This window comes from Xyrauchen texanus, chromosome 44, assembly GCF_025860055.1.
Source record: "Xyrauchen texanus isolate HMW12.3.18 chromosome 44, RBS_HiC_50CHRs, whole genome shotgun sequence".
NCBI lineage: Eukaryota > Metazoa > Chordata > Actinopteri > Cypriniformes > Catostomidae > Xyrauchen > Xyrauchen texanus.
Genome location: NC_068319.1, coordinates 4793471 through 4807382, shown reverse-complemented (window position 1 = coordinate 4807382; position 13912 = coordinate 4793471). Strand labels below are relative to the sequence as shown.

Below are 13912 nucleotides of genomic sequence, written 5' to 3'. Positions count from 1 at the left end.
CATTCATTGCTGCAGCTCCCTAGCTGGTGTTGAGACACTTTTAGCCAGGGAGCTGCAAGTGTGTGTGTTCCTGTCTGTTTGTGTGCACATGTGTGGAGGAATGTGTTATCAGGCCTAGCCTTCCTGTGGTTCCTAATCCTGCATCCCCTGCCCCCAGCCTCTTTCTCTCTCTCTCTCTCTCTCTCTCTCTCTCTCTCTGGCAGCAGCTTCTCTGCTCTGCCTTGGCTACATGGGGGAGGGGAAGCCTAACCATGTGACCCAAGGCGCTCCCCATTTGGCAGGCAGACAGTCGTAGATTTCTGGACAGGCAGGTCTATAGCGAGGCTTAAGCGACCATTGTTCTTCACTGATGCACTGGGACTTGTTTAAAGTTACTGGCCGTTGATTATATCAGCCCGAAAAAAGGCATTTAGTTAGTCGTTTCTTAATTTGACAGTATTTGTAATTTCCTATCACTTGGAATCTGAAATATTGGGCATACATTTAAAGTCTACATTTACAACCCATTTTACTCCCATAATGTGACTTATTATGGTAACGGTATATCAAAAGAGGAAACAATGTGGATGGGGAATGGAAATGTATTGGATGGTAGAGGTCTGCATTGTCATTATGTTGAAGCCTGAGCCTGGCCTGTACCCGAGACGGTTTGCCCAAACCCAGCAGTGGCCACATTTACATGCACTTAAGAAAACTGTTTATTCCGGGTTTTTTGAGAACGTTGATTTCCTTACGCCATTTAAGAGAATAAGAGAAAGCAGTTTAACACACCTAGGTTTCTTCCAGAGAAAACTGCTTATGTGGCTATGTAAACACATAAGTGGCATTCTAACAGGTTTTTGGGGAGTGTGCGTTACAGACCGAATAACAAATATCATAGGATGGAGCCCAACAGCAAGTCAACAAAACATTTCTGGGAGTACAGTGGGAAAAGCACATACACTATAAACTATACACATTTATAAACACCACTGTAAAATATCAACGGCCCCTCACTTTGTGTATTTGCACTTGTGGAGGGAATCCCGGAGTTTTACGTAAAGGGAAACCCCACTTTTGAAGCGCAATTCCATGAGGAAACAAACACTGCAACTACTCAGGAATATCGAGAAATGAAAATGAAGTCTTCCTCTGATACCATGTTTGTTATTTACACATGCTGCTTACTGACAGAGCTGCATGTACACAGGGGTAAAGATTATGCTGCTTATAGAGTGCATGTAAACCAGAACGCTGCTTTCTCGCAATAACCTGCTTTCTGGTGTCCATGTAAACGTTGTCAGTTCTTCGAAGATTTTTTGCAACCTGAACTTCTTCAGAACATCAAATTTTTTATAACACTTGTGCTAAAAGAATCTAGAATAATGAAATGGAATTCTCGAGATGCTTTTGTAAAAATTCAAGCTCTTTTTAACTTGACACAGTGTCTAAGATATTCGAGAGTTCTGCACAAGACACTGAAAAAAGGTGAGACATTGCACAATGTTTAAAGACGTCCGTCTAGTGTGTTTTTAAATTTTTACAACAGTACAAATGCACACAAAAACTATATTAATACATATCATCAAAATATAACACTAACAATATATATATATATATATTCTTTCAATAATTTTGAACCTGACCTGAAAACGAAGTTATATTTGAAAAACTGACCTGACGGTTTGTCATGTCCTGTCGGGCAGCAGACCTGGTAGGACCTTGACGGGTAGTTGGATGGGAGGAGCTAAAAAAAAGGAGGGCTTCGTGACATCAGCCAAAGAGGAAAGTTGCTTTAGAGGTGGAGCAAGTTAATTACATTTTCATTATAAACCTTTTTTTTAACTATGTGCAGCAAAGTATTGTTTACAATATGACCAGGAATGTATAGGCTATTAAGAAAGTAAATGGGGTCCATTTTTATTTTAAATCTTGAAAAGTGAATTCAGGTGAGTGGTGATACCCCTTTGTCCACGTCTCTATTGTCCCTAAAGCATACTGTCTCAACCTGTGCTGCATTTCAGGTCTCTGAAAATGGTTCTGTCCTCTGAAAAATGCAGTTTCCCATGGAGAGCTGAATCTGCACTTCAATTCAAGAGCGCTGACATACAGGCATTTCTCTGGCCTATCAGAAATCAAAGGACTGCAAGCTTTTTTTTGTGCTGCTTGGCAAGAAAGCCAAGGAGTTTCGTACCCTCAATGCTCACACCCTTGCAGTTCCGTCCTGCCCTCCTGTCCTGGACTGAACTGTCCTGTCCAGTGGGTGCAGGATGAGATGTGGACAAACCCGAAAATCTTTGTCGTGCCACGAGAAAGTGTAGAGGCATAGAAGTGGGTTAGAGAATGTTAATGTGAGGCAAGTAGTACAAGAGCGAAATAAATGGGGGGTAGAGAAAGAAAGGATGGTCCGCATGTTGGAGGAACTCGAGAGGGTGGGAAGTCCAGCAGGAACAGGTTACTGCAGGCCAGGGGTGGAACTAGAGGAAAAGACAGGAGGGGTTAGATGGAGCCCAGCAGTAAAGAACAGTGTGTTCTGTTCATTCTAGTGCAAGAACTGTTTGTGCTGATATTCATCACACGGTGAAGGGAAAGCAATAGAAAAAGATGCTGAACTGTTATTTTTACCACATAGAAATAAGACCTAGTGTTTCAAGAGTGCATGTGTGCTTGAGTGCAGGTGGTATTTGGGCATTCTTATTCTAGAGTGAATTTGGTTGGAGAGAAATTTGCATACACCAAAAGTGCAGGTTGAGTCGTAGATATTTTGGGTCTGTTTCCCCTGAAGATTGTATCTACTAATGTTATTTTCATCAACGTTTTGGAGTACACTAGCATATAGGTAATTTGAAAGCTATTGGACAAGGACTTAAAACCACAAACTTCAATTTTTGATTTCATGGGGTCTTTGTATGGCTGATAAGATCTGTGTTCAGCATTATGTTTTTAAGTGTGTGTGTTCTCACAGGGGGGCAGGAGAGTTCTGACATATCGTGTTCCCAGAGCGGATGGATTACTGTCGTCCACAGTTTGAATAGATGCTCCTTCAGTGAAGGATTGTTACGATATGAGAGCTTAATGATCACAGCGATGGGCTGAGCAGCATTGGGCTAATTAAATGTCATTAATGTCCGTCAGTCGGCTGTTGATTAAGCTGGAGAGCTTTAAGGTAATCAGATAGGTGCAATATACAACAATCAGAAGTAGTAAGTAGGCATGCACTAATATCGAATTGTCATACGTAGGGTTTTTTAACAAATCCTAACCTAAAGTATGAAGCTTCAGAGCGGAACACAACCTGCACCATTTGTACTACCTAAAATCATGCACCTTATTGAGGAGAGGTGTGCTATTATTTTTTTTTATAGCAATTTTGACGATTTTCCATGTGCTGGTATGTCTCACTGACTGGCCTTAGACGCCTCAACCTCTTGACTCTGCTACTGGAGTATCACAAAGAAGTCGTAGTGCATGTCTTGAGCGTGTCTGTATGGGCTTGCGGCCTAAAGAGTATAGTTTGAAAGGCAGAAGTGATGACCTTTCGTGAGATGGAATGGCACGTGAAAAAAAATACTTTTACCCTAGCCTTTACATTGAAAGGAAAGACACATGCTTTATCTGGGGACCAGGATATCTCAGAGACTTGGGGGTGGACACTTTTGGCCAATGAACGGCCACCCAGAAAGCCCTAGCAACGTTTTGCTGTTTTGTCTCTACCGTCCCCTCCCTTTCTCTCATCCTCTGCTCTATCATCTCATTATCCCTGCAGGTGATCCTTTCTCTCATCAACTCTGTCACTTCTCTGAGTGACTCTTCTTCAAGCCACCCCACCCCAACAGCACTCATCCACCTCTCTTTCAAGCTGTAGGGTGTCTGACCTAAATCTTTTTGGAAGGAGAAGAAAACGGAAGCAGAGAGGGATGTGTTTGGGGGTGGTGAGTAAAGAGGTTTTTAGGGGTGGGGGGCTGAAAGCAACTGATGTTGGTAGCAATTTAGCATGTGTGCTAATCGAGCTTCACCCCTGAGAGTGGAGACAGACGGAGAGGCAGTGGGGTGGGTTGTTGGGGGGTGGGTTGGGGTCTTGTTGTCATTATTAACGTGCACAATCGCCTAAACCTACACACACGCACACAAAGCAGCAAGGAGGGCGACCCCTCTTTGGTCGCTACGAGCTCCCTGATCACTTAAATAATTGAGTGAGGTTGAAGGCGTTATCTTCGCCGAGGGCTCGGATCTCAACACGGTGGCCATGAGAACCGTTGCTTTCCACATCTCATTTTTCTTTTCCTTTTGAAATCTAAGAGCTATAAATAGCCCCTCACTCCCTCCCTCTCATCTTCTCCCGACGATGCAGGGTGTAAGAATCCTGCAGTAGAAGTAGTGTTCAGGCCGTATGCTCGTCCACAACAACATCAAACGTACAGGTTGCAGCCTTTGCTCCATTTTAAAGCATATGTTTCACACTGGCTTTTGTCTTCAGTGCCGCAGTCTTTCCCAAAATTCTCTTGTACCCTGACTGCAGCCCGAGAGATGCCACATGCTGTCAAATGTAGCTCCTTTGTGTGCAGCGCTGCCTGCTTTTTTAAACTGTGATTGGTGGAAGGGCTCCAACTCGAGGAAACGCGGGGGCGAGGAGAGAAAGATGTTCTGCCGCAGTCAGTTGTTGATTAACCCCTCATGCCATCGGGCAGAACTGCAGCCATCCAAAAACCCTCCAATTGAAATTGGTTAAAGTCACTACAGCTTATTGTGCCACCAGTCGCCTTACATCTCTGCCTCTGTGTCATAGTGGAAAAGAACCTTTGTTCTGATTGAGTGCCGTCACTTTAACATGTCTTTCTCTTTCATTATTTCCCAGACTGCCTGCTAGGTTGAGGAGATTTGGGGTGCCCCGTAGACCCCTAGATTCCTCCGATGAACCCCATCAACTCCATGAAACCTGCCCTGCCTCCAACGCCACACAGGTCAGTGCAAGAAACATTGCTGTAGCTCCAGCACGTCGGGTTGGTGCAGCTGCACGTCAAAGTGTGACTCGCACCAACTGTTTCCTCTTCAACGACATTCTGAACTCTACAACCCCCCTTGAACTAACACCTGCTTCCTTGAGAGCTGCACCGAACTGTCTAAAACCTACTGCTCATGTTTTCATTGTTGATTCTCAGAACATTTGCATATTTGTTAGTATTTGTTAATAGCCAAAGGGAAGAAATGTACACATTTTTTTGCAGTCGTATGGATGAGATTAAGCTCTGCATGCAGTTTATATGAATTTTCTTCTCTCTGCGAGTTAGATATGTTTTTAGCGCATTAAAAAAAATGTTAATCAATGGCTCATTGAAGGTTCAGCAAAGAACTCGATTCGTTCTAAATAATCACATATCGGTATCGCCACACAAACTTTGTATCAGTCCATCCCCACTTCAGATATGTGTATTTGTTTTTTAGGGATCTTTAAAGCACCAGTATGTAGATGGTTACGTAAAGAAATGGAGAATAAAAAGTTTAAATTTTTAAATGGAACTCAATATCGGCTGTGCTGATACAATCAGATATCAATATATTGCAATTCCTGTCCTCACAATATTGTATCAATCGTTCAGATCTTGGTTTTGGTATTTATTTCTGCATTGATGTTTTCTAAAGTTTCAATCGCAATCCAACTGTGATATTGTAATGCATCACAATGTATTGAGTTATTACACACTTTTATGTATAGCAATGTTTATCATATTTTGTGGTAGTTTGTGATACCCCAACTCAAACCTAGAACTTAAAAAGCCAGATATGGCATCACACTCTTGAACCCTTTTGGATTCTAATTGGAAGCATTAATAATTCAGTAAGCCAGCAGCAAAGACGTACTGGTCTTTTTACAGTATTCAAAGAACCAAATATTATTTTCTGGATATTTTGAGATGATTTTGAGCTTGCAGTGTAATTTGGTTTTATAAGTAATTAGCAAGTGTGTGACAGGCTTCCATAGGTAGGATGTATTTGGCAGATTATAGGTTTCACTGATATTTGAGTAAATAAAGGGAATTATGTTGCTTGAGAGGATATAATGAATCAAACTGTCTGAACACTTAGAAAAAGTGGAAGTTGGCATTTTACTCTCACCGCAGTATGCCAAAGATAAATCTCTTGCAGCGGAGCAGGCATTGGGGCCCAAACTCAATCCCAACGCCCACACCTCTGCTATAATTTACAGAGCATTGAATCTGCTAGAGTGTTGTTTTTTTATGTTTAATTGGCTGCTCTTGTCCCTTCACTACTGATTGGCTGCTGGAGGGTTTGGCTCTGCAACCACAGTTTCCTGTTTCAGAAAGGGGGTATCTGGTGGTTTTCCTGCAGAGGAACTAAAGAAAAACCTCTGCCTCTGATGGAATTCCTCTAAGCTGCTGATAGTTCACTTTGTTTATTTGCCTCAGCAGTGCAATGCTCGCATTGAGTTTTTTTGGAAGGTCAGTGGATACTTTGCCGTAGGTCAAGGGGGAATGTGTCAAGAAAGGGATCGTAGTTTTCTTCAAGTTCTTTGTAGAGAAGAGGTTTTCATGCGGGAGTAGGGTTGAGGTGTCTAAGGCCAGTCAGGGTGATATGCTGCTATCACTCAATAAGCCTTTGCAGATGCAGTCAGACTGTTGCCACTTGGATGAGTCGAGAATTTACCTGGATTGACTCAATCCAGGGTTCAAAATGAGCTTTATACCACACCTGCAAGTGGGTACATGGGCAAATAGGAAAATTGTTCAGCCATGAAACGGTACTTATTTCATTGCATTATTTCATTTAAAATAACATACAGGGGTTTCTTCAACTTTGGGCACTTTTGGCACTGCAACATTTTCAGTGCTCAGCATCTGCGTACAGTCGAACGCAAGCCTGTCAAAGTATACCCATATAATTATGCTCGCATACACAGGCGGTTGGCGCATGCGGGCTATCATTGCTATGAGACACTGGACTTTCTCTTCAGAGTTTAGACCTATAAAGATGTCTTTATATTCCTTCACACATAAGTTCTACAAATTCAGGTACCTCCTCACACATGCACTCTTGTATTGCACATCCACTGTTGTTGTTTTTACCTTCAGTGGCGATTACATCTTCTAGCACTTCCTTGTGACAGCAATGGCTCAAAATGTAAGTGTTGCCACCTTGCGGACCCTATAATTAGTGCAAATAACTCCAGGTGCATGCGCTTTCAAAGACACGTGGTTAGAAAAATCAGACTGCCAGCGTTCAGTGCTCACACACATTGCTCAAGGTATATTTTGGGCTTCAATCTTAGTACACTAATTATTGAAAAAAAAATTATTATGTACAAAATTATGTGGTGTGGGGAAAATTTGTCATAATTGTTGAAGAATTTAAGGAAATAGTTTTCACACAATAAATATTGAAATGGTTTATTTCACTATATGTTTAAATTATGATAGTTTTAAACATGTAATAATTTGTGTTTTTATAATGGGTTTTTGTGGTTTAATATTAAAAGTCAGGGACAAGGCTAAAACAGTTTACTCTAGACATAAATGCCATTTTGAAAATTACCAAAAATATTCATTGAAGGTAAGGTAAAAAGTTTCTATTCAGTTTAAATGTGTTATTCATATAACAAAAAGATGAAAGTTGAAATCTGTTTGTTTGAATAAAAATCAACCCAAGTTGAAAACACACCCAAATATTTTATGGGTTTTGTTTTTTTGCCAAAGACCTTACGTTGAGATGCACAAATGTAATGCAGTGTATCATAAGATTGAGATTGAAACAGTGCCAAACATGCGTGACTGAATGAGTCACGATTGACTGGTTTGTAGCCAAGTAGATGTGGTGGATCTGACTGCACTGAGAAATGCCCATTTGAGAATTTCTGTTTACTTAGACGACCTGCGTCTTTTTTTAACGGAACTGTAGAGTGTTATTAATGCGTACATAAGGGGGCCTCGATAGCTCAGCGAGTATTGACGCTGACTACCACGCCTGGAGTCACACGTTTGAATCCAGGGTGTGCTGAGTGACTCCAGCCAGGTCTCCTAAGCATCCAAATTGTCCCGGTTGCTAGGGAGGGTAGAGTCACATGGGGTAACCTCCTCATGGTCACAATTAGTGGTTCTCGCTCTCATTGGGTCTTGTGGTAAGTTGTGCGTGGATCACGGAGATTAGCATGAGCCTCCACATGCTAGGAGTCTCTGTGGTGTCATGCGCGATGAGCCACGTGATAAAATGCGCGGATTGACGGTCTCAGGAGCGGAGGCAACTGAGACTTGTCCTCCACCACCCGGATTGAGGTGAGTTACCGCACCACCATGAGAACATACCATGTAGTGGGAATTGGGCATTCCAAGTTGGGGAGAAAAGGGGATCATTTTATTTATTTGTATTTTTTTAATGAATGCATACATAAAAATATTGATATGTGTTGATCGATGCAATATTGTGATTAAAAATAATCTATATATAATTGTATCGTAACAGCCCTAATACATTTGATGTTTTGACAAAGGAACTACTTTTTCCCTCACCAAGTTTTAATGGTTACCTGAAGTTCCTCCTATTGTTGTTCTGTTGAAGGCATGCTACCCTATTGAACTGACTGTATTATCTCTCATAGCATTGTTTTCATTCAAGTCAAATTAAATATTGTATCTACCCAGTAAGGTCCTTCCCTGTTCAAATCGGTGTGTGATGTAGTTTAGCTAATTATGGAAAAATGGGGCCAGATAATTGAGTGTGATCTGGTTTGATCCAGTTACACAGAAAACAGTAGGTACACACACAGACACTTACTCTCTCACCCCCCTCTCTTTTGGCATCGATACTCTTTCCTGTCTCTAAGTGACTGTGGAGTCGCCATGGAAACATTGCCGAGTACCTCCAGAGCATGTGGCTATGACACGTCTGAAGTCACACAAAGATTGTCTCGCTCTCACTCACACTTCACACCATATGCTGATATCATACCAGGACAAAAGATATTGAATGCAATAATATTTTGAGCTGGCTCTGGATTATGCAAGTCGGATCAGTAACAAGTGAATTACAAACTGGTTATAACCCCAGTGTCTGCTTTCTCTCGCCCCACAGTGACGCCTCTTACCCATATGATCCTGTCCCCTGGCAGCAAGGCCCCAATCAGCCTGCAGGCTCCCTCTCTGTGGTAACCACAGTGTGGGGGGTAACCAATCCTTCAGTCAGCCAGGTAATGAAATCACCAGTGTGCAAACCTCAAAGCAAAGAAGGCACTTTATGTTCCTGGGAACTAGTGACAACCTAGTTGTGAACCAATTTTTTTTTTAAGTCATTGTTGTCAATTAATCATCAGATCTGTTTCACAAATCGCTCTTTGACTCACGGAATCGATTGGAGTGGTTTTTAAGTTAACGACTCATTCTCTTAAAGGGGTAGTTCACCCAAAAATTAAAATTCTGTCATCCAATACTCACCCTCAATTGACTTTCTTGTTCCATGGAACACAAAAGGAGATACAGAATATTAGATATCCACATCTTCCTACCTGCTTTTTTGATTGTTTTTACATATTTTTTTGCTTCCCTTTTTGCTGATTACCTTCTGATTTAAAGGGAAATAAGCGTATGATCTGAAAATGTAAAAAAGCGCTTGCGTGAACATAAATGAAATGCGCAGCATTATCACAGTACCCACAGGTACTGTGATAAAATAACTCTGCTCTAAACGTCATGTTTGTAAATAATGGTTTTTAGCACCTTTTTCATTTTAGCGCTTTTTTATCATTCAGTAAAACATAGATGTAATGATTGAAGTATGTCATCTGGAAAACAGAGACTCTCTCCTCGAAATCCGAACACAAGTGGTCAAAAGAGACGACCAGGTGTAACACTCTTGTGCTGCCTTCACATGCTATCAGAATTATCGTAAATACGAGTTTCCCACTCGGAAGTTGCACATGAACGACCCCTCAAGTCGTAATTACTACTGGGAAACGCTTGAGAAAATTTTGATACCCGAGTTTCCGAGATGGGAGAGGTCCTAAACGTATGTTTCTGTAGTGAATGCAGGTTTTATTAATTTTTCTAAACACAGCTTACCGTTTAGGTCATATTAATTTATGTGTATAATATCAGCAACCACTTTAAAAATAGCTTGTATTTTACCAAAATTCCATTTATCGTCCACAAGCCGTGTAATAGTTTTTATGGTGTCAAAATAAAAGTTCCTCAAGAAATATATATTAATTAACATTTTTCGGTCTTTGTCCGGATAAGTATTTTTACTACGCATTTATTGCATAGGGATTTCATAAAATCTTTCATAAAATAATTAAGCCATAAACCAAACCAACCAGCTCCGAGGTGAATTGCAACATTAATAACTGTTATCTGAAGCAAAAAAGAAAATAGAAGGACAAAGGCACAAAACTGTGTTTTATTAGAGAAAGAACTACAGTCCAACGAAGTGCTGAGATTGATGAAATAGAGTTTAAAGACGATGGGAGAATATAAAACTATTGACTATTAGCACATATTTGACTAATGAGATGAAAAAAATATACTATAATAGCCAAATAGTAACAAAATATTGATGTCATATTCACATGGCAAAGTTTTGAAAAGAGTGCTTGGAAGAAACTTGTCTAGAGTGTTTTTCCCTAGATTGCCCTTTCACGCGATTGCAGTCAAAAGGAAGGAAATTGACACTTTCACAGCATTTCTTGATGCTCTGGCAACAGTGACGCTTACAAAATAATCACCACTTTAAAAGAGAGTGCAGAGCAGAATAAATAAATATCCTTTTCTGGTTGCCTTTCTCGCTCTGTCAAAAATCTCTCAGTTCATAGTTTAAAAATTCCTCTTGTTCTTGGCAGGTTTTTGGCACTCCCATGGGTCCAGGCGGAAACTCAGCCGGTGGTCACATGATGCCTGGCAACAGCCCAGGCATGAACTCCCCTCAGTTTATGGGCCAGCAGGGCTACCCTGAGCCCAACAAGGGCTACATGCAGCAAGGCATGTACGGGCGGCCCAGCGGAGGATACCCAGCCGGGCCTGGATATGGGGGCAGGTGAGAAACTCTTGAAAAGGAAAGCAAATTGAGACCTCCTCCATCACTATGAGTCCCTTTGACACATTAAGTTTAAGAACTAAAATAAAAAAGAAAATCTCAGCTTGCTAATGATATAATTATCAGGTTTCTACTCAAACACTTCAAACAGTTGCTGACCACCTAGCCCTTGTAAAAATTTCAGTCAAATTATCAGCTCTGGAGGCACAGATTTTTAATATTTACTTTTGCTGTGTGCATGGCCATTGTGGAATCCGAGGAAATGAATAAGCAGACTCAGCTGCTAAAGAAGCCCTTTCTACAGATCTTAAAAAATGCTCCATGCCAATCTCAGATCTGAAACCTACCATAATCTCTTAATTCATCAACAAATGGCAAACTGAATGGAATTGATGCATTACAAACAAATTGAATGGAATCAACCCTGTTGTGGACAAAAGACACATCTTTAATTTCAGGCATCGCTGGGATCGGATCATTTACACCCGTTGCCAAATAGGACATTCCAGACTCTCACGTACATTTTTAATATCGGACTAAGTTCCACAATTATGCACCGCATGCCAGAATCCACTTTCATTGAAACTATTGGATTTATTTATTTTTGGAAAATGTTTTACTTCGCAAACACTTTCAAAGAGATTTTTAACAAAGTGAACCCTGAATCAGTTTTATGGTGCGTTCACATACAACGCGAATCAAGTGTTTCGCACGGCGTGATTATATACAAAGTTGACGCGAATTCGTGGCGAATGGCGCGAAAATGTGAAATCGCTTCATTCACGCAAGTTTACATTTTTTAACTCGAGCGAGAAATCCGCATGACACATTGTCGCGAAAGCCTATCAGCATTGAGACTGTCCGGATGTCACTGACGTAGTAGCGGAGGAAATAATCTGGATATTTGGATAATATCATGCACCCAAACATGACACTGTTTGGTTTTCTGATGTATCTGGGACTTCCACAACAGATACGGAGCAGCAGTCTTGTGATATCGGCCATTGTTGATGGCGGAAAGTGAAGTTGTCGTAGAAGCCCCTCCTCCTGTCTCGTGCGAGCTTCGCGTTGTATGTGAACAACTCCAGCGGTCAAAATCACACGAGCAAAGCAAGGCAAACATTTTATTTGCATTGTATGTGAACGCACCATTAGAGTTCTTATCGAAAATAAATGTTAATATATAGTGTTTTTTTAATCACTCTACCTTTTAATATATTTAAACGTATTTTTCGCCACGAAAATAGCCTTGGGAATCTGGCATGGCGTAAAATCCCTAACTTACTAACCAAACAGTTGCCAAGACATAATCATGTAAATGTTTGCCATCATGAATTCTTGTTATTCAGAAAATGGTCTCCATTTTAAACAACATAACGTTCATTAATGTGTTTGTGAAATAAGCCAGCTGGCTACAATTTGTCACATCACAAAAAGATTACATTTTGTGTTAACATTGACATCGTTTGAAATGTAATGCATAATTCATTGAATAAATAATCAAGATTACAATTACAGCTGCTACAATTAGCTAATCATGCTAAGTCAACCATGAAAAGCAATCAATTTACTTTCACTCCCACGTCAAATTGTTCTATTTGTGTTTTGTTTCTGCATTTGTTTTAGCAGAGCATAGTATTTTATCACAGACATGTCCGTTATTGGCTTACTATGTGTCATTTATTAAAATTACACAATTTTTACTAATAGTTTTGTTTGTCATGCTGATTAGTGGGCCGATGTTGATTTTATGATGTATTCAACAACAATACATTTTTTAAAGAAAACATCGGCACACCACAGCTCCAAGGAATAAAACATTTAATGTAATCCCACCTTGATAACGGCTCTTCATCAGACCAGAAAAGACAGTTAAGCACCCCAAATTAAAAAAAATGTGTCTGAGCACCTACAGTGAGCTTTTTGCGATTTGGACTATTTTAAAACAACATTAAAGTAATCCAGGAACACAATTCTCTGCTCATTTCAGATCTGCACCCACCTTAAAGAATATGGCTTTCAGATGCTCCACATATAAATCAAAATTTATCGCAATTACAATATAGAGAGAAACAATTATGATTTTTGTCTTGGTCATACCGACATAGTTTAAAGATGAAATGTATTTAAAATAGCACAAAACAATCAAACTGTGTGATGGTGTGTCTGTGTTTAGACCAGGGGTGTCAAACATGTGGCCTGTGGGATGAATTGAGGAAAAAAATGAATAAGAAATGATTTATCCTGTAACTTGAGTAAGATGTATTCACACTATTATTTTATTAGCAACAGCAGAACATTTAACAGATACACATTTAAATGTGTGGTTTATATATATCTATATATATATATACACAGATCAGCCACCTGCCTAATATTGTGTAGGTCCCCCTTGTGCCGCCAAAACAGCGCCAACCCGCATCTCAGAACAGCATTCTGACACACTATTCTTCTCACCACAATAGTACAGAGCGGTTATCGGAGTTACCGTAGACTTTATCAGTTCAAACCAGTCTGACCATTCTCTGTTGACCTCTCTCATCAACAAGACATTTCCATCCACAGAACTGCCACTCACTGGATGTTTTTGTCACCATTCGGAGTAAATTCTAGAGACTGTTCTGTGTGAAAATCCCAGGAGATCAGCAGTTACAGAAATACTCAAACCAGCCCGTCTGGCACCGACAATCATGCCATGGTCAAAATCACTGAGATCAAAAATGTTGCCCTTTCTGATGGTTGATGTGAACATTAAATGTAGATCCTGACCCATATCTGCATGATTTTATGCACTGCATTTCTGCCATACAATTGGCTGATTAGATAATCGCATGGATTATTGTCGGTGCCAGACGGGCTGGTTTGAGTATTTCTGTAACTGCTGATCTCCTGGGATTTT

At 40.5% G+C, this 13912-nt stretch overlaps 1 protein-coding gene across 3 annotated transcripts in view; it reads left to right on the top strand.

Annotated features, from left to right (window-relative positions):
- LOC127636619 (zinc finger MIZ domain-containing protein 2-like) overlaps window positions 1-13912 on the top strand; it is a 61580-nt gene that overhangs the window by 29543 nt on the left and 18125 nt on the right. For all 3 annotated transcript variants that reach the window (XM_052117266.1, XM_052117265.1, XM_052117267.1), the window contains 3 exons: window positions 4835-4940; window positions 9061-9175; window positions 10820-11013. In XM_052117266.1, the coding sequence (XP_051973226.1) occupies window positions 4891-4940; window positions 9061-9175; window positions 10820-11013 (359 nt within the window). In that variant the 5' untranslated portion in view covers window positions 4835-4890. The remainder of the gene's footprint in view (window positions 1-4834; window positions 4941-9060; window positions 9176-10819; window positions 11014-13912) is intronic.